General features: G+C 47.2%; 2 protein-coding genes across 8 annotated transcripts in view; one reads left to right on the top strand and one right to left on the bottom strand.

The window, feature by feature from the left end:
* Positions 1 to 17,945, top strand: part of HNRNPM (heterogeneous nuclear ribonucleoprotein M) — a 39,237-nt gene extending 21,292 nt beyond the window's left edge. For 2 of the 7 annotated variants that reach the window (XM_024745710.1, XM_024745707.1), the window contains 7 exons: positions 10 to 70; positions 2,638 to 2,739; positions 4,016 to 4,060; positions 4,536 to 4,613; positions 14,412 to 15,214; positions 15,861 to 15,912; positions 17,523 to 17,945. In XM_024745710.1, the coding sequence (XP_024601478.1) occupies positions 10 to 70; positions 2,638 to 2,739; positions 4,016 to 4,060; positions 4,536 to 4,613; positions 14,412 to 15,214; positions 15,861 to 15,912; positions 17,523 to 17,686 (1,305 nt within the window). In that variant the 3' untranslated portion in view covers positions 17,687 to 17,945. Of the gene's footprint in view, positions 1 to 9; positions 71 to 2,637; positions 2,740 to 4,015; positions 4,061 to 4,535; positions 4,614 to 12,318; positions 12,373 to 14,411; positions 15,215 to 15,860; positions 15,913 to 17,522 lie in introns of all 7 variants that reach the window. The other 5 variants (XM_024745705.1, XM_024745709.1, XM_024745711.1 and 2 more) reach the window with 5 other exon arrangements.
* A 1,233-nt stretch (positions 17,946 to 19,178) lies between these two features.
* The window catches only part of PRAM1 (PML-RARA regulated adaptor molecule 1), a 7,573-nt gene continuing 6,373 nt past the window's right edge, over positions 19,179 to 20,378 (bottom strand). The window contains exons 5-10 of the mRNA XM_024745893.1: positions 20,286 to 20,343; positions 20,062 to 20,170; positions 19,750 to 19,912; positions 19,628 to 19,661; positions 19,509 to 19,543; positions 19,179 to 19,368 (exon numbers count right to left, since the gene is read on the bottom strand). Of these exons, the coding sequence (XP_024601661.1) occupies positions 19,331 to 19,368; positions 19,509 to 19,543; positions 19,628 to 19,661; positions 19,750 to 19,912; positions 20,062 to 20,170; positions 20,286 to 20,343 (437 nt within the window). The 3' untranslated portion in view covers positions 19,179 to 19,330. The remainder of the gene's footprint in view (positions 19,369 to 19,508; positions 19,544 to 19,627; positions 19,662 to 19,749; positions 19,913 to 20,061; positions 20,171 to 20,285; positions 20,344 to 20,378) is intronic.

Raw genomic sequence — 20,378 nt, 5'->3', positions numbered from 1 at the left:
CTCTTTCAGGATGAGAGGGCCTTACCAAAGGGAGATTTTTTCCCTCCTGAGCGTCCACAACAACTTCCCCGTAAGTGTCTCAATTATCATGGCTAAAATTTTGAATTTGATTTATTCTCACCAGAAAACTGCAATTACCTTTGAACTTGTGCCATGTCATTCTTGTGCCGTCTCAGTTATCTTGACCATTCTTGAGTAAAACATTCAAAAAGGTTGTTTGTTTGTTTGCCCTGTAGATTTTTCTGGGTGAAAAAATGAGTAGAGAGATTCACAATTTAGGAAGGGTTGTTAGGGTTACACTGTGGTGTGGGGCAGGCTACTCAGGATGTAGAGGCTGTAGTTGGGAAGAAACAAACTGCAAAGGGAATTAAAGCCAGGTTGCACTTTGCTTCAAAAGAGATTGGTTATTACCATGTGGCCTAGCAATTCTACTCCTAGGTATACTACAAGAGAGCTAAAAACTTAACATCCACACAGAAATTTGTGCACAGATGTTCATGGCAGCATGATTCCAGCTGATGAATGGGTAAATAAAATGTGATAAATCCACACAGTGGAATAGTACTCAGCCGTAAAAAGGAGTGAAGTACTGATACATGCTACAGAATGGATGAACCTTGATTCCATCTCTGAGAAATGTCTAGAATAGGCGAGTCCACAACAGGTGGATTGTGGTTGCCAGGGGCTGGGGAAAGGGGTGAGTGGAGAGTGACTGCTTATGGGGATGGGATTTCTTTTGGGGGTGATGAAAATGTTCTGGAACTGGATAGTGGTAATGGTTGTATAACTCTGAATATACTAAAAATCACTGAACTGCACACTTTAAATGGGCGAATTTTATGGTGTGTGAAGTACAGCAATCAGAAGTTTCACATAGTGTTATTTGCAACATGCAGGTGAAAATCTATCCTGGGACAGGGAAGGCTTGTTGGTTGGTTGGTCACCGCGTGGGTGGAAACAGCACACAGTAGTGAAGTCCTAGGCACTCCCTCTGGCAGGCCCACAGAGAGGAGCAGCGCCTGAGCACAGACAGCCCAGGGAGTGGGGGTGAGGGCCTGCTGTAGCGTGAGGGTTGGGGAATCTGCGGTGCGGGCAGGGCTAATCTGTAGAAGGAAGACTGGGTGGTGGGTAAGGGCAAGATCTGCTTGTGCTGTGCTAGGGAGGACTTCCCCCGCTGAGGCTGCTGGGGTGGAGCTGTTTGGAGGGCTGGCCAGTCCCTCCTGTCTGGAGCCGTGGCTCAGCTGTGGGAGATTGAACGGAATGGGAGCCTAGACTAGAACACTAACTCTTCTTCGCACTTCAGGATTGTAGAAGCATCATAGAGGCAGAGTTTGAGCGGAGATCTGTGGTTTCAAGAATAGGAGATGGCTTATCTGTTGAAAGTTAAGGACCCCATTTCCTTGTCATAGTCAGTGTGATCACTTGCAGTAATTATCCAGGAACAGGGCGATGGCTCTTGTTGACTTTGGACCTGGAGGGAGGGGGGTGAGGGCTGCTTGGCAGCCTCGGCTGGCACACTGGGCTCCAGGGAGCCCATTATCTGTGGCTTTTGGTCTCCCCAGCACATTTCAGAGGGTTGACTTCAAAGTCTTCAGTGCTTTGGGGAGTAAGTAACCTTGGTGAGCTCTTGCTGCTGTTTCTATGCAATTTAAGAACAGGGATTTTAATCAGATTAAATATTTGGGAACCGGTGTCAGGTTGTTTTAGTGAACTTTGTTCCTGTTTCAAAAATCTCACCTGGTCTTGGTTTAAGCCTCCGACCCATGGTGCCCCAGAGCACTGTAAGTGTCTTAGGCTGTCAGGCCTTGTTGGCTGCTCCCTGTTTGTGGAACAGGGAGTTGAAGGTGGTTTGGGTACAATGCACGCCTTAGGAAGCTTTCTGGGTAGAAGATATGTTCTTTGAATACACTATCTTCATTGTTGTTAAAACCGCCTGCAGCGGAGTCAGAATAGTGTAAGCCCAGTGTGTTAATTGGCTGGTTTATGACATTGTTTATCGTGAGAAAAGTCCTTTGGGTCTGCAGGTTGAGAGGTGTGGGTTGGGCATATGTGTACCGCTTGCCACCTGATGTCTCCAGTTGCCTGTTTTGATTTTAAACATTTCTCAGTTCACGATTTAGGGAAACAAATCGGTGCTCACAATTCTCGTTGAGTGGGCTGTTCATGGTTCTTCTCTGTAGTTTTCACGTGAACTGATTTTTAGTTGCCCTTGTTTTGTTTTTTAAATTTAATTTAATTTTTTAAAATTTATTTTTCCTTTATTTATTTTTGGCTATGTTGGGTCATTGTTGCTGTGCATGGGCTTTCTCTAGTTGCGGTGAGTGGGTTTCTCATGCGGTGCAGAGCACAGGCTTTCGGCGCATGGGTTTCAGTAGTTGTGGCACGTGGTGCCCTTGTTTTATACATAACTCACACTCTAATCCGTAAAGTTGTATAAGAGCTTACGCGTTAAAAGAGAGAGCTCCTAAATGCGCCCTTGTTGACTCATGGATTAGACCCTGGATTTGCTGGTGGAGGTGAGCGGTGGGATAAGCGTGACAGCTACACAGTAAACCAAGGCTCTTTTTGGCTTTGAAACCATGAGAGTCATGGTTTCCTGAGTAAGTGGAATCAATACTCTTTCTCTTCTCCTTTCAGATGGACTTGGTGGTATTGGCATGGGGTTAGGACCAGGAGGGCAGCCTATTGACGCCAATCATTTGAATAAAGGCATTGGAATGGGCAACATAGGACCCGCAGGTGAGAAATACGGTGTACCTCGACTGGGGATTTCTGGGCAAGTTAAAGTTATTAAAGTTAACAATTGGGATAATTGGACATTGAGTAGTTCAAATGGAATGAGGCTTTAATTGGGACAAAATTAATTCCCTCCTTATTTATCTTTGATGCATTTTGATAAAAACCGTATTTTGTATTTTTACCAAGTTGAGTGTTCTTTTCTAAAGCTATTATGCTTTGCATTTTATCCTCACGAGACCTTCTGAGCTGAGGTACTCAGTTAAGCATTTTGGTAAAAGGAGGCAAGCCAGAGGGGTGGTCTTGCTCAAGGTCACACTATCAGTTAGTGACAGAAACTGTAGGTCTCCTGATCCTGGGACCACTGCACTGCCACAGTCTATTACCCAGACCCCCTTGGGTTCTCACATGGTGTTGACATGGCTTCTAGAGGTAGGGGCATTGGTGGATGCAGAAAGGTATGGAGGGCCTCATTGCATGACCGCATAGCTGTCATAGGCCACAAGGACGAATGATGGACAGTGTTGTCTTTGTTGAAGAAGAAAAGAAATAGCTAATGAATAAAAGCTTTGGCGTGTAGAATAAACTTTGAACTTCACTTTTTAGCATTTTCGTTTTCATGCAACGAAGCATTCGTATATCATTTTAAAATATTTCATTTTTATAACCTCAGGCCTATGTCTTTCTTGAAATTCTTTGAATTACAAGATGGATGCCCTGTACCGTACTACTGTCAGTTCTGCATATCCTTTGACTCCCTCCCAGATTAAACTCTGGGGCTGACTAAAACGTCTCGGCCCATCACCTTGGGTGGCTATACCAGTCTGAACACCACATCCCCTAACTGATACCTCAGAGGAAAGGCTGCGGGTGGCGGGGAGGGAAGCCTCAGCGTTTTGAGGAACTGCTTTTTATTTAGAGCGTTTTACCTTTAAAAGGGAGTTTTAAATCTACTTCTGTTCCCTAGTCTGTACCTGATATTTATATTTCATGTTTAAAACTGTCTACCTTGGGCATTTAATGAAACTATGTGGACACTATAAAATTTTGAGTCACATGGTGATTATTTTGTTAAAGGCTTAAAGTTTTCCTGGAATGTACTAGTTTGACAGTTGAAATGAAAGAGCCCCCACCCCATTTTTTGCACTTGACAATTAAAATATATTTGTAGTCAGGGATATTTTTGCTCATTTGCTGGTGTGGAATTTCTTGTGCTTTTTAAGTTCAAACTTTACTGCTTTGACATAATTTTAGTTTGCATTGACTTTTTCTTTTTAAGGAATGGGAATGGAAGGCATAGGATTTGGAATAAATAAAATGGGAGGTAAGAAATTTAAAATGAAGTTCAAATGTAATTATGAGGATGGTTCCAAACCCCTCTGCCCTTCTTGACAGGGTAACTTTGCTGAAACTCCTTTCTCTCAGGCCCTGCATGAAATTCTCACTTAGGTTTCCAAAAAGTTTGAGTCTAGAAATAACTTTTACCTGTTGATCCTTCTAGTGGGTGTCTTGGCCTTTGGTTCTGGCTTTCTCACTAACTAGCTCTGTGACCTTGGGCAAATGACTCCATCTCTCTGGGCCTTCTTTGCTTGTCTCTTCATTGAGGGGGTTGGATCAGATCAGCCTTTTGAAGATAGTGATTTTTAAGTAAAGGCACTAGCCTTTTTTCTCCCAAAGCCCTTAAACTTGGTGAGTTTCTGGCAGACAGTGCCGTAGGTGAAACTTGTAAAAACATTTTTCTTTGCTTGTTCAGTCTGAGTCTTGTTAGGCTGGTGCTAAAATGTGAATGTCTCTTTCAGGCATGGAGGGACCCTTTGGTGGTGGTATGGAAAACATGGGTCGATTTGGATCTGGGATGAACATGGGCAGAATAAACGGTAAGATTTGTGTTTCCTTCCTGCTTATACCTACCTTTGTTGGCTGTTGGCTCTCAGGTGACCTTTAGGCAGCAGACCCATTTTTAATAAGTGATTTCTCGCTTCCACTTCTGTACTGAATCTGATATCTTTGAATTGCCTTAAATAGTTTGTATTCCAGAAGCTAGACTTAGTGGCAGGGAAGTGTTATTTCTCTTAGTTACTTAATTCTTGAGGTTTTCTGTGTTTCAGATCTTCCCAATAATTGTCCAATAAAACTTTAAAGCTTTCCTGTTGCCTCCAGCACTTGTCTCCCCTGGAGTGCTGGACTGGGTGAGTTCTTGACCATCTGCTCTGATGTCTCCATATTGTGAGCAGAGGCATTTGTTTAATTTAGCATTTATATAATGCAAAATTTGGCATACTATTATTTAAATCTTCCAGCCCTCCCAACTTAATAACCGAAATATAATTATATCACTTGCAGTAGTAACACTGTGTTATTTCATTTAGTCCTCGCAAGAACCGCATGACGTGTAGGTACTGTTATCCCCATTTCATTGGAAACTGAGGCCCACAGTGACTTGCCTAAGGTCCGATGGCTAGTAATGGTGGGATATGGACCCCGGCTGTCTGGCTCCAGAGCTTGGCTCTTAATCACACAGAGATCCTGCCTTTTAGAATTGCCTTCAGGCGTCACCCCCCTGCCCCGCCCCCGCCCCCCAGCAGGGCTGTAAAATGCCAGGAGAAACTTGCTGTTATGAAAGTCTGTCTTTCTAAATCCTCTGGGTGTGGGTGGACTCTGACCCACACCTGTGGGAATGCTGCTGCTTTTATACACAGACTTTTCTGGAATGGGAAGTTACTAAGGACTTGGGGTTTCTTTTGTTTTTTGTTTCTACCTTTTAAAATTGAAGTATAGTTGATTTACAATGCTGCATTAATTTCTCCTGTACAGCAAAGTGACTCAGTTATACACATAAGGACTTGGGTTTAAATGTTTCTTTGCTGGTCTGTAGTAACATATCATGTGAAGATGGTACAGAGCAAGCAGGAACCTTACTAGGATAGATATTAACTGTCAAACTGCAAAGAGCGACATTCCTGATGAATAAGCTGCCCTTCTTCATGGAGTGCCTTGTTCTAGATGATGATGAAAAGATTCAGGAAGGTTCTTACGATTAATGAGGAATGAAGGGACAAAGGTCTGTGTTTCCAGTGTGCTTTCAGGCTTGCCTTTAGCTCATGTGTGCATGGAGTTTTTAATAAAAAGTGAGAGTTGGAGAGGTCTGGCTTAATAAAGTGTTTGCTCGGAACAGATGAGCCATTAGGAAGGAGATTTGGGTTGCTGCTCTGAGGAATTTAGTGATGCGACTTAGAAGTAGATGGAAACGAGGGTGGGAGCTGTGCTGAGCCACGGGGACAAAGTCTTTGGTAATCTGGCAGATGGAATGCAGCAGTCACGCTTCTGAGCCTGGTGATTCAAGGTTCAGAGTGCCGATTGTCCTGAAGAGCCACAGTGGAAGATGTGTTCTTACACTGTGTGCTTATTAGTTGCTCTCTGATACAGATAGATACTCAAGAGTCCTCCTTCTCCATCCTCTACAGCAGAGAACAGGGCCTTCCTTGCCCTGGAGCTGTTTTGAGATTTGGGTGGAATTGGCCCTAGAGCCCTTGGGTGCTGTGTCCTAGGAAGGTTTTGATCACTGGGAAAAAGTTGATAAGGATGTTTCAGATTTAACTTAATGTTTAGTTGATTATCATGATGCATCGCATTATAGTCACAGGTGCTGACAACATAGACTGATTAGAAATCAGAATCTCAGGGCTAGTCAACCAACGAGTAGAGGTCAAATCTTTACAGAACGGGTACAAAAATTTTTAATTGAAAGATCATCACATATTAAATGATGACTGGTTTGATGCAATATTTGACAATGAAAATTCTTTCTCTGTCTCTCTTGCTCTCTTTTTTGTTGTCGGTGGGGGAGTACATTGGAGTTCGTACAGGGTTGGTTCCCTGTACTCTACACTCTGTTGACAGTTGGGAAGATAAATTCTGAGGCCTTTGCCAACACATTACTGCCTTCATGTGACTTCCTAATGTGTGTGGGGGGGTGTCTTCTTCACGGGCTTACGGTGAGGATTAAAGGAGTGCAGCAGAGCCCCCATCCATTACGGTGCCACAATGGGATTTCTGTTCTGCATATACAGGCTCGCACAAGTTAGATATATTTCCAGCAGATAGCATGCCACCAACCTATGGGATTCAGTTGGGTGGATTCAAGCTATGAATGTAAAGTCCACCACTGTCATCTGCTGCATCTTCTTACTAATTCATAATGCTAGTCCGCTTCCACGTTTGTAATAGACTCATTTACTTCTTTCAAAGTATAGGGGCTCCAGCTGCATATTTTGTAGTTGTGCAGTAAAAGATGTCCATTATGTAGCACATGTATACCTGATATTTCTAAGGAGCAAGATTAATTAACTGGGTTTTCCAGGGACCTCTCGGTATGGAAAGGAGACAAAGTGTGATGCACATTTTAAGTCTTGCTTTAGATGAATATACAAGGAAAGAAGTAGCCAGTGACAGGAGTCATGAAAGGGTTTCTCAAACAGGTGACAGCTGTGGCGGGGCTTTTCCCCCACAGAAGCTAAGACCTTGTTGTTGTTGTTTTTAAATAAATTTATTTATTTAATTTTGGCTGTGTTGGATCTTCGTTGCTGCGCACGGGCTTTCTCTAGTTGCGGCGGGCGGGGGCTGCTCTTCGTTGCGGTGCGCAGGCTTCTCATTGCAGAGCATGGGCTCTAGGTGCGCAGACTTCAGTAGTTGTGGCTCGCGGGCTCAGTAGTGGTGGTTTGCGGGCTCTAGAGCGCAGGCTCAGCAGTTGTGGCGCACGGGCTTAGTTGCTCCGCGGCATGTGAGATCTTCCCGGACCAGGGCTCGAACCCGTGTCCCCTGCACTGGCAGGCGGATTCTTAACCGCTGTGCCACCAGGGAAGTCCCACAATGTCTTTTAAAAACAAAGGTCTTCGGACTTCCCTGGTGGCGCAGCGGTTAAGAATCCGCCTGCCAGTGCAGGGGACACGGGTTCGAGCCCTGGTCCGGGAAGATCTCACATGCCGCGGAGCAACTAAGCCCGTGCGCCACAACTGCTGAGCCCACTCGCCGCAACTAGAGAAAGCCCATGCGCAGCAACGAAGACCCAACACAGCCAAAAATAAATAAGTAAATTAATGTTTGTTAAAAAAAAAAGACACTGAAAAACAACAAATACTGCTGCAATCAGCATAGAAAAAAATAATGAAGTTACCAAACCCCATTGTGTAGATGAAACCACTCCAGTTGTCAGTAGAGAAGTCATGTTGTTTGCACACAGGCGTCTTTCTCTGTTCTCATGGTTGTGCTTGTGATTGGAACATGGGTTTTTGCATTGGAGTTAGGTTCCAGCCTTTGCCTCACTCCTTACCAGGCATGTGACCTTGGTCAAGATGCTGTCATTTGAGCCTCAGTTTCTTTGTAAAGGGGCAGTGGTGATGGAGGGTATGTAGGTGTGCAGTCTGGTTGTGAGGATTCCATGAAATAATAGCACATATAAAGCCCTGGGCAGGGCAGGGCATGTGGGAAGTGCCCCAGAGGTGGTACCTGCTGCTGCTGTAACATAGGCAGGCTCTCCTGCAGCCTACCTTTGACGCCTCATGCACTGCAGCCTCCCCACACCAGTTACTGCAGTACTGGGTGCTTGGTGTATCCATTGTGTGACTGTGTGTAAGCTGGAAATCAGTCCTAATGGACTAAAGGTGGGTTGTTTTCAGGGATTCATTTGAGGTGACTTCCTTTTTTAAGGAATAAAGGATGAACGATGGTTTCCTATAGAAAAACTAAAACATGCTGACTTGCTGGTAGCTGTTGTGTGTTTATAGTTTTTTTTTTTTTTTTTTTTTTTTTTTTTTGTGGTACACGGGCCTCTCACTGTTGTGGCCTCTCCCGTTGCGGAGCACAGGCTCCGGACGCGCAGGCTCAGCGGCCATGGCTCACGGGCCCAGCCGCTCCGCGGCATGTGGGATCTTCCCGGACCGGGGCACGAACCCGCGTCCCCTGCATTGGCAGGCGGACTCTCAACCACTGCGCCACCAGGGAAGCCCTAGTTTTTTGTTTTTAATGTCTAAAACATAATGGTATTCTTGGAAAGGCCTAGGGTAATACTTTTTTCCACAGAGATGGAGCGTGGCATGGGTGGAGGATTTGAGAGAGACTTTGCCAGAAATGAAATGGGAATGTCTCGAAGCTTTGGAGAGCCCCTTGGCAGAGGAATGGGTAAGAAGGCCCCATGGGCCCCTATGTGGGCGGGGTCAACCCCCCGGGGGTGCAGGCTCACCCTGATGTCGGGAGGTTCTTAGGCAAAGTCAGCTATTTTTCCTTAGGCTTTAAAAAAAATTGTATGTTTTCTAGGTCTAGATACGAACTTTTGGTCCTTGAATTTTTTTATTGGTATCAACAGCACCATTTTTCTTTAGTCTTTTCAGATGGCTGCTTTTTTCACACTGGTATAAGGTGTTTTCTTGCTGTGGAGTTAAAAACTGCTGTGTTTACATGACGTTGTGGCTCTGTAGTCACGGTAGAGATCTTCAAGGCCCTGCTCAGTGGGGGTGTGAGTCTCCTTAGTCCAGGGGCCTCTGGTGTTCCAGTTAACAAAGGATGACGGTGTGCTTGCTGATGCAATTGAAAGAGATCTTGGTGAACAGGGAAGTTTCCTAATGTTGGAAGGCCTGGAGTATTGGGTCTGTCTAAATGTAGTTTTGGTTAGTTTGCAAAGCAGTTTCTTCTTTACTTTTCCATGGATGTCTTGCCCTGTTTGGAGTTTAGACGTTTCTGAGAATCTGTCAGCCGGGTTCTTAATTAGTTTGGAACAAGGAGATTGTCTGTTCCTGGGCTCTGAAGTTTGTTTCTCTCAAAGGAGATTTACAGCATGGATAACTCTCTCCCCAACACCCCCTCCCCCATCTTCATCAGCTTCTCACCCTGTGCAGATAGGCGGCTACTAGGTGATAACCTCAAAGAGTGTTCAGCCTGTCTTTATGGGACACCTTGGGCTAGCTGTGAGGATTTTAAGCTTTTTTATGTCTAGTTTGTATGAGCTGAGCTGTATTTATCTCCAGGAATCCTATCTTCTTTGTTTCCTTCATGGAAACCAGGAATTATTAGGAACTGTTTCTCTCAGAGTAGACTGTTGGCTTTTGTTTCATTTGTCCCCCTGACCATGGTTAGGATAATTGATTTTTTCTTGCATCAAAACTAGCTTTGCTTTCTTCTTTAAAAAAAAAAGGACAAAAAAAGAGGAAAAAAAAAGTAGCTGGTACTGAAGATTTACTTTTTCTGTACTTACTTGATAGACTGTAGCTTTATTCTAGATTGTTCCAGAGCTTTAGAATTTGGGGGTGAGTTCATAATCTGTATGTGACTAGGTCAGTTAAAAGTTTCTTGTTGCCATGACTGGCTTTGTTTTTTGTGTCTTGAAATGGTAGGGTATTAAAAATTTATTGTCATTTGGCTGCAAATACTAATTTGTGGATGGATACCTGTGGTGAGAAGAACAAAATGGCACGTGACTTTCCTCCCACAGGCACTTTGTGCTGCTCTTGAGCCTTCAGTCCTTTGCTGCTCTGGGTCCTCTCACCTCAGCTCTGTGGTGAGGCTTGTCAGCCTTGTCCCAGATCCTGTGGAGGCACAAGAGGTGGACTGGTGAGGTTATTTCATGTGGCAACAGGAAACACGTCCTGTCCTGACCTGAATATAGGAAGGTCATCTGCAGGCCTATCTCCTGCTACTTTGGCACCTTCTTTCTGATTGAGACCATGGTCTCTTTGTCCTGAGGCTTCCCAGAGTGACCATGGGCAAGAGCAAGGAGCTTTTGTTCTCCTGCTACTTATGATCAGACTCAGGTTAGTGAAATGGTCTTTGTACCAAGTAAAATCTTTAAGTCAGGTTTTCAGAGTAGTTGCCTGGATTGTTTTTTTTTTTTCAGATTCAGTTCTTGATCTTTTTTTTTCTGTATTATTTACTTGACAGTTGGATCATTTTGGTGTGCTACTTTTGTAGTGCTCTCCCTATTCAGTATCCCTTCTTTCCTATCAAGGCAATAGTTCTTTGTGCAAACAACTGTACTTGGTGCTCCAGGGCTATAGATAGATATGTGATTCTTAACTTTGAAGGATGTGGTGTAGCTGAGGAGACGGTGCTCAGAGTGGCTTGGGGCAGCACCAGAGATCAGCACGTAGAAGTGGCCTAGTTGAGGGAGCCAGTGGAGATGTTGATTCCCGGGCTCTCGGCAGCTATGTGAGCACCACACAAAGGCCATCATTTTCTGTGTTAAGATTTGAAAAAGCACTGCTCTAGATGCTTGATAGAAGTGTTTTGCTCAGAGAACACAGGATCCAGGCAGGGGTGTAAGAAGACCATGCAGGAGATACAGTTCACGCTGGAGGGGCTGGACTTCAGCATAGGTAGAAGTGGGGTACTGGCCCACAGAGAGGGCGGACAGCATCAGGTGCAGAGGCTTGGAGATGTCAGTCTTTTTGGGGTGGGAAGAACAGAACAGATTATAAAGTTTTAAGTCAGAGCAGGGGGCCCTGTGAACACCCATGAAAATAATTTGGCCTTTCTCTTCAAATCGGTGGTCGGCTGATTGTGAAGTCTTTTGCCAGGGAATGGTTTGATCCAAGTGCTGTTTTAGGAACTAGAACCTAGGCCTGGGCATGCTGAGTGGGCTCCCAGGCATCATGGAAGAATAAGCCCCGGTCTTGCTTCCTGGCTGGAGGTCTATTTTCTTGGTGTACTTTCCCACCCCCTTTCTTTAGCGGGTAGTTGTAATACTTGAAACAGCTGCAGGGCTAGGGTTTAATCTCTCACGGTCATGGTCAAAATATGATATGTGCTCTGTGGCTGTTGTCCATGTTGCTCAGCACACTTCAGGACCAGAGAGGGGGTGGGTACACGTTTTATATAATGAAAGACCCAGAAGAAACTTAAAAGCTAACACTAATGATAGCATTAGACAAACTTAATAGAGGTTTGAATGAACTGCCAGCAAGCAAGCCAGCAGTATTGCTGTTTTGGAAAGCTGAGTGTGTTGGGGTTTTGTTTACCTGAGGCTTTGTCTGTCACTTGGTTACCATCACATTTAGCTCCTTCCAGGCAGGGCTCGTAGGCTCAGTTTGCTGCAGTCTTCCCTTGCCTGGCTCGTTGATTAGGTCATATTTCCAGCACTGCATGCGGTTGCTGCTGGTTTTCTGGGGTTGGGCTCTAAGTGTAGCTACAGCAGTAGTTTGTTGAAGGGTAACTGTGAGGTGCTGATTGGATCTGGGTGGGTGAGTGCACGCTTCAGTCTGTGAGTACTGAGTGTCTGGACCAGCTTTAGAAAACTGTGCTACTGGCCCCATTCTTGCTCTAACCTTCCAAGTTCAGCTCGTGGGTGCAGTACCAGAGGCCCTGCCAACTGGGCCTCAGACTCTGGAGCTACATGGGACTCTAGCATCATGACCCATCATCAAGGACCCTTACAGTTTTCCAGTAAAATGACCTTGTCTGTGTGTATATTTCTCAACCCCTTCCCCTTTCCTTTTTTATTTTTTAATTAGTAGTAGTCCTGCTCTGGAATCTGTAATAAATTTCTATTACCATAGAGGAATTTGGCTAATTTTTTTTTCTTCCTGATTTCCTTAGAAATCCTAAGTAATGCACTGAAGAGAGGAGAGATCATTGCAAAGCAGGGAGGAGGTAGGAAACGCTTAGTTTTGATGTTTTGATTTTTAGAATAGGCCTGTGTTACCGGGGATAGTAGTGTAGTGGTGAAAGCATGGGCTCTAAAATAGACTGCCTGGGGTGGGGAACCAGCTCTGGCTCCTCCTAGCTGTGTGACATTTGGCAAGTTACTGAACTTCTCTGTTTTTCGTACTGTAAAATGGGGATATAATGGTACCTACCTCATAGGGTTGTTCTGTAGAGTAAATGAGTTAATGCATAAAAGAGGACCTACGTATGTGCTACGTACACGTTAGCCATTGTCAAAATGTCCGTGTAATCTGGGGGCTTTCTTGTTTCTAGTACTATAAAATTGTAAATTGCTAAAAGTAAATATTTCACCTGATTATAAAAGTGTACACCACCTAATCATAGCATATGTTTCCTATGTACATGTGTACTCACAAAAATTCAGAACATTATGAAGAAAGTAAATACCTGAAATCTCACTGCCCTGCGATGAATGCTGTAAATATTTTGGAATATATTCTCCCATTAATACACTTTTTTTTTAAGGGGTACCTAAAACTAAATGTACTTTAATTCAGTCTGATTTTTTTTTTTTTTTTTTCCTCATGGCTCTGAGCATCTTGGCATTTCCTTGGTAACTCCACTTGCTGGATTTATTTCTGTGGTGGGCTGATTCTAGAACTCCATGTGGGTACCGTTTCTTCCTAGTTCTCTGCTGCTATTGGCATCTGGAGTGTCACCCTCATTTTTGGTACTTCTGGGTATGCTACCCACCCTCTCTAGGTCTCTTAACATTTTTTATAGTTGCTGAGATACTTCTGCTGTGAAAGCTTAATATTCTTAAAATTGTGTTTATATTTTGCCACTTGGTGCACTGTTATTCAGCCAAGGAAACAGTCACCGAGAAGTGGCATGACTCGTGCAAGGTCACAGCTTTGGTCAGTTAGAGAATCAAAGAAACGGCTGAATTTCCTCTTCTGGAATTTGCATCTTGGCCTGGGCTGCTTGATTCAGGAATGGGCTGGCTGAGGGCTCAGCTGCCCATTTTTCAGAGGCAGGTGGTGGTGGTCGTGGAGCTTGAGTGAGGGGGACTCTCGGGCTCTGCATGTGGAAAAACTTGGTGGCCAGTGGCCTTGGTGGTGGAGCCAGACCCTCCTTCTCCAGAATTGTAAGCATCACAGGGTCGGCTGTGCACTGCTGACCTGCCAGCATGTGTCCAGCTGAACCATGACAGTGAGGGACTGATCCCAGGCCTGTTACTAAATCTACTCTGCAGTGCCATCAGATTTTTTTCCTCCAAAGCTAGCAAAGTTATACACGGCAAAGTCGGTTGGCGGTTTCCGTGACAGAGTAAGGTTCCCTAGAAGTGGCTGGCTGTGTTCGTTTGTACATGAGGATCTGTATTGGTGTTGGTGTTTGTTTTCTTTATCTCTGCCTGATTACATGGCTGTGTAATAACTTACTTATGCCGTGGAGGTGCTAAGGAAATGCAGCCAGACTGGTTACCAGCAGGGCATTGTAGAGGGACAAGTTGGGAGAGGATAGAGGATGTGAGCAATTTTAATTGTCCCCATTATAATCCATTATGTCGGGTGACCATCTGAGTGCGGGGTTTCTGTCCCTTGCGCCTGCCGCCCCCCAGAGCCTTTATCAATGTCTGGTGGTGGGGAAACTGCAGAGTTCTCAAGGAGTTGATGCCTGTTGCTCACAAAGCTTGTCACAAGTATTAGCACTTTCAAAGTAATGTGGAGAACATTGTTGATCAAAGTTCTCGGGGTGGGTTTTTTCCCTCTTTAAATTTTATTATGGAAATTAACTGTGGCACAGAAGTAGGAAGAATGATGTACTCACTACCCAGCTTTAACAGTTGTCAACATTTGCAGGATATCTAATGATAACTTATTGTGGGACTTAAAATTTCTGAACCGTGGTTGAGCTTGTGAAGTGCCCAGGCCTCTGCACCCAGGGAACCCTCCTGGCATGGTGTGCACACAGATCCTCAAGTACCTGACATATGCCTGACACATTTCATGTCTCTGTTTTAGGTGGAGGTGGAGGCAGTGTCCCTGGAATTGAGAGGATGGGCCCCGGCATTGACCGCATTGGGGGTGCCGGCATGGAGCGCATGGGTGCAGGCCTGGGCCACGGCATGGATCGTGTGGGCTCTGAGATTGAGCGCATGGGCCTGGTCATGGACCGCATGGGCTCAGTCGAGCGCATGGGCTCCGGCATCGAGCGCATGGGCCCACTGGGCCTCGACCACATGGCCTCCAGCATCGAGCGCATGGGCCAGACCATGGAGCGCATCGGCTCTGGTGTGGAGCGCATGGGTGCCGGCATGGGCTTTGGCCTGGAGCGTATGGCCGCACCCATTGACCGTGTGGGCCAGACCATCGAGCGCATGGGCTCTGGCGTGGAGCGAATGGGCCCTGCCATCGAGCGCATGGGCCTGAGCATGGAGCGCATGGTGCCCGCAGGCATGGGGGCAGGCCTGGAGCGCATGGGCCCTGTGATGGATCGCATGGCCACCGGCCTGGAGCGCATGGGCGCCAACAACCTGGAGCGCATGGGCCTGGAGCGTATGGGCGCCAACAGTCTCGAGCGCATGGGCCTGGAGCGCATGGGCGCCAACAGCCTGGAGCGCATGGGTCCCGCCATGGGCCCGGCCCTGGGCGCTGGCATTGAGCGCATGGGCCTGGCCATGGGTGGTGGTGGCGGTGCCAGCTTTGACCGTGCCATCGAGATGGAGCGTGGCAACTTTGGAGGAAGCTTCGCAGGTTCCTTTGGTGGAGCCGGAGGCCATGCTCCTGGGGTGGCCAGGAAGGCCTGCCAGATATTTGTGAGAAATGTAAGTGGCTCTTCAGGAACTTCTCAGGGGTTGTATGCACAAGGGAGGAGGGGGCAGGAAGCCAGCAGGACCGAGTGGTAACAGGTCGAAGTCAGAGGGAGAGCTGAGTAGCGTGCAAGGGCCCTTTGCCACTTTCCCCGAAGTTTGGTGTTGGGAGAATGAGGAGGGAATGTGAGAGCTCGTGAATACTCGTGCAGCAGAAATAGTGGGTTTTGTGAAATCCTAAGCTTCTCTGACTACTGGATGGAAAAGCCAGTGATCTGAAGAACTTGAGTTTCTTGAACTCTCAGCTTGATGAGCTGCTAAATGACATGGCACGACAGTTCGGGGGTGGGGGGGAACGGCTGTACCTGAATTATCTTTACCAGATTGACCACCTTTAGCTACTATTCAGTGGTTCTGTGGGCTGCTGTGTGTTCTGCTCTGTGCATGGTGCTCCCACAGACAGATGCAGACAGGAGGGAATGAACTTGGTGTGCTAGTTTAGAACCTCACGCGGACAGACTCTTTGTTGTCTGCTGATCATCTCATTGTGAAGGTCAGCCAGTTTCTCTGTGTGATAAGTTTTAAAGGCACTCTGAGACAATTGATGTTTGTGCATTAGGATTTGGTTGAGTCACTCACCAGTCTCCTGTTTCTCCCTCAGCTCCCATTTGATTTTACATGGAAGATGCTAAAAGACAAGTTCAACGAATGTGGTAAGTATTTGAGAGGCTTTCTAGGTGCTTCCTTGTGTTGTGCCTTGTTGGTGCTGCATTGGAGTCATGCAGCGAGGCTTCCATCCTCGTCTTCACAGACACCTTCCGTGACTCTGGAGGATGGATGGGACTTGCCATTTTTCTGCCTGTGCAAATATTCAAGCAGGTTGTTGAGTTTCCTTTTATGTGTCAGATACTTTTTCACCTGTGTTCTCATTTCATCTTTGTTTTTCTCTTTTTTTCCCCTTCCAGTTTTTGAAAGGAGGTAGTGTTGACCCCATTTTACAGAGTCAGGCCAAATCATGTTCCCAAGGTCACATGGCTTCTAAGTGACAAAGCTAAATAAAATAAATACATCTGAGACAAGGTTGTTTTCCACAATAGCACTATTGGTTTGCGCCTCAGAGAGCACTCGCCCAGCAGGTCCCTTGGGTGAGGTTTCACAGGCTCTGGGCACACAGTAGCTTGTGTGCGATGAAGCTAAGGGTCTGTGATAGAGGTTTCCTGGCACACCAGGCAGCCATTCTGGAAGGGTCACTTTGTGGCCAAAAAGAAGTTGTCTACGGTTGAGGCCCTGCCCCTCACGCCTACCACCTCTTTTCTTTTAACCGTGTCAAGTTGGGAGCCCCAGCCCTAAGCCAGAGGTCTGGGTAGCTCCCTGGATCAAGGCTTCCTCAGTGTTTTCTCATTTCCTTTTGCTGCAGTGACTCAGATTTCACCACTATTGCTACTTCTCCTGGTTCTTCTCCCGGGTCAACTGTTGAGCCATAGCCTGCCTTCTTGCCCTGTTCTTGTCCTCTTTCCACTCCTTAGTTCCCAAGTTGTAGTGGATATTCTGAAAAGTCAAATTGGATCACTTCCCCCTGCCACAGATGCCCAGAGGTGTCCCTCTGCTGTCAAGAGAAAGCCCAAACTACGATCCCCTGTATGACTTAATGTCACCCTAAGCTGTTTTAGACCTTTCCCGTGAGAAGCCCTCCAGGATGTTGACCTCTTAAGCAGAGTTGATGGCCCTAGAATTGTGAGTGCCAGCACCGGTTACACTGTGTGTTCTTGGCCCTGTGTTTCTGTGGCTCTTCCCTTGTAGATTGTTTCCATGGTGCTTGACACATACCTGGATGCTTAACCGGAGCTTGAATGAATATTTGTAACCTGTTTGCCAGTTATTACAAAGCTTGTATTTGGACAGTACAGAAGTGTCCACGGTATTGGCATTGGCCTTGTAAATGCGGTGGAGCAGTGTATTACATAAGTGAAGCCTCTGTAAAATTTGCCTATAAAGCTGGCTTCACACAGCGTCTTTTTATAACTCTTGAGAGTAAAAGTGTGCATTTGAAGCCGCCAGGAATGCTCATGGTGGGTCAGACTGTTGTCCCGTTGGCAGAAGAATGGCAATGTGGCTGAGGGCCATAGTAGCTGGGTTCCAGCCGCTGTGTTCTGAGCATTCATGCGCCAGGCGCGAGGGCCACCCTCCCTTTTGACTCTGTCAGCCGAAATCCAACAGGTGATCTGGACTCAGTGGAGCCCAGACTGAGGGCTGTGCTCTGGGTTTGCCTGATGAGTTGGTTTGCCTGATGAGTTGTGGTCTCTTCTTCCCTCCCTGTGCCCAGGCCACGTGCTGTATGCCGACATCAAGATGGAGAATGGGAAGTCCAAGGGGTGCGGTGTGGTTAAGTTTGAGTCGCCAGAGGTGGCTGAGAGAGCCTGCCGGATGATGAATGGGATGAAGCTGAGTGGCCGAGAGATTGATGTTCGAATCGATAGAAATGCTTAAGCAGTTGCCTTTTTTAAACATCGATACCAGACCTCTGAATTTGTATTTTTTCTTGTTAACCATTTTAATTTGTTGGCTGGATGTATAAAGATGTTTAAAAAATTCAGTTGCTTTTTGGGGTAATTTGAATTACTTTTTTAATGACTGGGATTCCATTTGACTGTTTGCATTGAGATTGCAATGTGCGCAATTTTTTTTGTAGTTGTGGCATCTTGTTGACATCGAATATGACTTTGATAATAAATACCAGTTCCTGAAAGCTGCTTGCTTTTGTGTGTGTGTTGTGGGGTAACTGCCCGAGTTTGGGGGAGCTAGAGCTGCTCAGTCTCCTTTCTACCCTTGGAGCTGTGGACCCTTGGGGTGGGAGGCCACTGGCCCCAGCCACTTCAGAATAATTTCGTGGAAACGGAATCCTGAGTGGACCTCAATCCCCTAGGGCTGGTTAATGGTGCATTTGGCTGTCGGAGCCATCCTGTCTCCCCTGGTGCAGTTCTGTAGGGCACAGATGCTGCATCAGGCTCGTTTCCAGTTAGACTTTTGTCTCAGTCTGCTCTGGCTGCTGTAACAAACATTTGTTTCTCACAGTTCTGGAGGCTGGGAAGTCCAAGATCAAAGCGCTGGGAGATTCAGTGCCTGGTGAGGGCCCGGTCCTAGTCCGTGGATGACACCTTCTAGCTGTAACCTCACATGGCAGAAGGGGCCAGGGAACTTTCTCAGACCTCTTTTATTTATTTTTTAAAAAAATAATTTTTTAGCTTTATTTGTTTGGCTGCGCCGCACGGCTTGTGGGACCTTAGTTCCCCCACCAGGGGTTGAACCTGGGCCCTCAGCAGTGAAAGTGCGTGCAGAGTCCTAACCACTGGCCTGCCAGGGAACACTCTCAGACCTCTTTTGTAGGGGCACGAATCCCATTCATGAGGGCTCTGCTGCCACGACCTGATCCCCTCCCCAAAGGCCCCACCTCCTAGTACCATCACGTTGAGGGTTAGGTTTTCAACGCAGGAATTGTTTTTGGCAGCAAGGACACAAATGTTCAGTCCATAGCAGCTTTTCTTTGCTAAAACAGACCAAGTAGGGTGAGAGTTTCTGAGCATATTTTGTCCTGTCAGAGGTTTAGGCTGAACTTGATACCTGGACTCTTATCAGAACTGGGTCACATTCCCCCCAAGATGTGATCTCATACGTAAGTCCACTTGGGCTGTGTAGCCTGTGAGAAGCTGCAGCTGCTGCTTGTCACGTTGGATGTGGAGGGTCTTCATTCTGGCTGGTGGCTGACACGGGGTACCATCACGGGGACTCCCACCTCTAAGTCTAGCAAGGTGCCAGCTCCCTTGCTACCTTCACCTGCCCTACTTTTCTCCTTTCTGGCCTATATCCTTGAGGGGTGCGACCTTGGAGAAGGGGGGTGACCCCACAGATTCCCCCAGGTGTCTGATCATGGCTCCAGTGTGTGGTGCCCATCAGGAGGGAAAAACAAGACAAGAAGCAGGAATTGCTTTAAAAGAGGGGCTTTATGTGGTCTGTGTCCGTGGTCAGACAGGAGCCTGGGCAGTTCTGTGACGGCCAAACTGGGATCCAGGGCTCCTTCGGTTAAGAGGTGGCTGTGGATTGGTGGGTTGTCCTGGGTCCCCATCCCTGTAGGCCTTATCGTCCCCCGGGGAATGGTTGGTTATCCAGAGGATCTGCCGAGGAGGGGTGACTTCCAGTGACCCTTGCCCCATAAGCAGGTAGCCAGCAGCCCCTGGTGGAGTGGGATGGGACCTTACCCCCTCCCAAGACACTGTAGTCCCTTCCAGTCCACCCGGAGCATCCACATACATACCCCAGGAACCGACGTCGTCATACACCTCTGTTTCCCTGGTTGAGAGCACAGTTAAGGTCAGTAAGGGTCACCCCACCCTTCCCCCCTAAATCCCCCACCCCATCAGGGCCAGCACTCACAGGGGCAGTAGAGCTGTTCTGGGTACGTAGCCATCTGCGAGGAGAGAGCGGGGGTGGGTGAGTTCTCCACCCTCCCTGGTGTTTGGCGTCTTCCCAGGGCTGCCCCTGCTGGGCTCACTCACACTTGCCCTTGGTGTCCCGGCACAGCATCTCCTCCGTGCTGGTGAACTCGATCACCTCCAGGATCTCCCCACGCCGAACCGCCAGGTGCTTGCCACCCCCGCGACGGGTCTTGGCGTTGGGGTCAATCATCATCCTTGTCTGAATCACAATCTCCCCCTCAAACTGGGGAGGAAGACATCAGAGCTTTTGGTCATGCTGCCACCCCGAGGACCCCTGCCTGGCTTCTTTCTGAGGATGGAATTTGTGGGGCTTTGGTCAACTGGGGCTGAGCACAGCCCTCCCAGGACTCTTGCTTTGCTTGGGGTTCACACCTTGAACTTCTTCCGGAACTCCCGCTCAGCTTTCTCTGCCTTCCGGATCTGCTTCAGAGACTTCAGGTCCGTGGGCGGCAACTGCTGTGGCTGGGGGCCCTTCTCCTTCCTGAGCCCCCGGGGAGTTGGGTGCTCATGAGCAAGACGTGCTTCTCAGGGACCCCCTTTTACCGTCCTCCCAGAGCTCAGCCCCACCCTGTCCCACTCCCTTTGCCCTCTGGTACCTGGGCTCTTGATCTTGTGGTGGCCTCCTGGGGGGTTGCTGGGTAGACAGCACTTCATCTGGGACAGTCAGAATGCTGAGTTAGGGCAGGGAT

The sequence above is a fragment of the Neophocaena asiaeorientalis genome, unplaced genomic scaffold (genome assembly GCF_003031525.2).
Source record: "Neophocaena asiaeorientalis asiaeorientalis breed wild unplaced genomic scaffold, Neophocaena_asiaeorientalis_V1.1 scaffold357, whole genome shotgun sequence".
Classification (NCBI taxonomy): Eukaryota; Metazoa; Chordata; class Mammalia; order Artiodactyla; family Phocoenidae; genus Neophocaena; species Neophocaena asiaeorientalis.
Note: the sequence above shows the minus strand (reverse complement) of the source record. Positions and strands in the feature narration are given on the sequence as shown.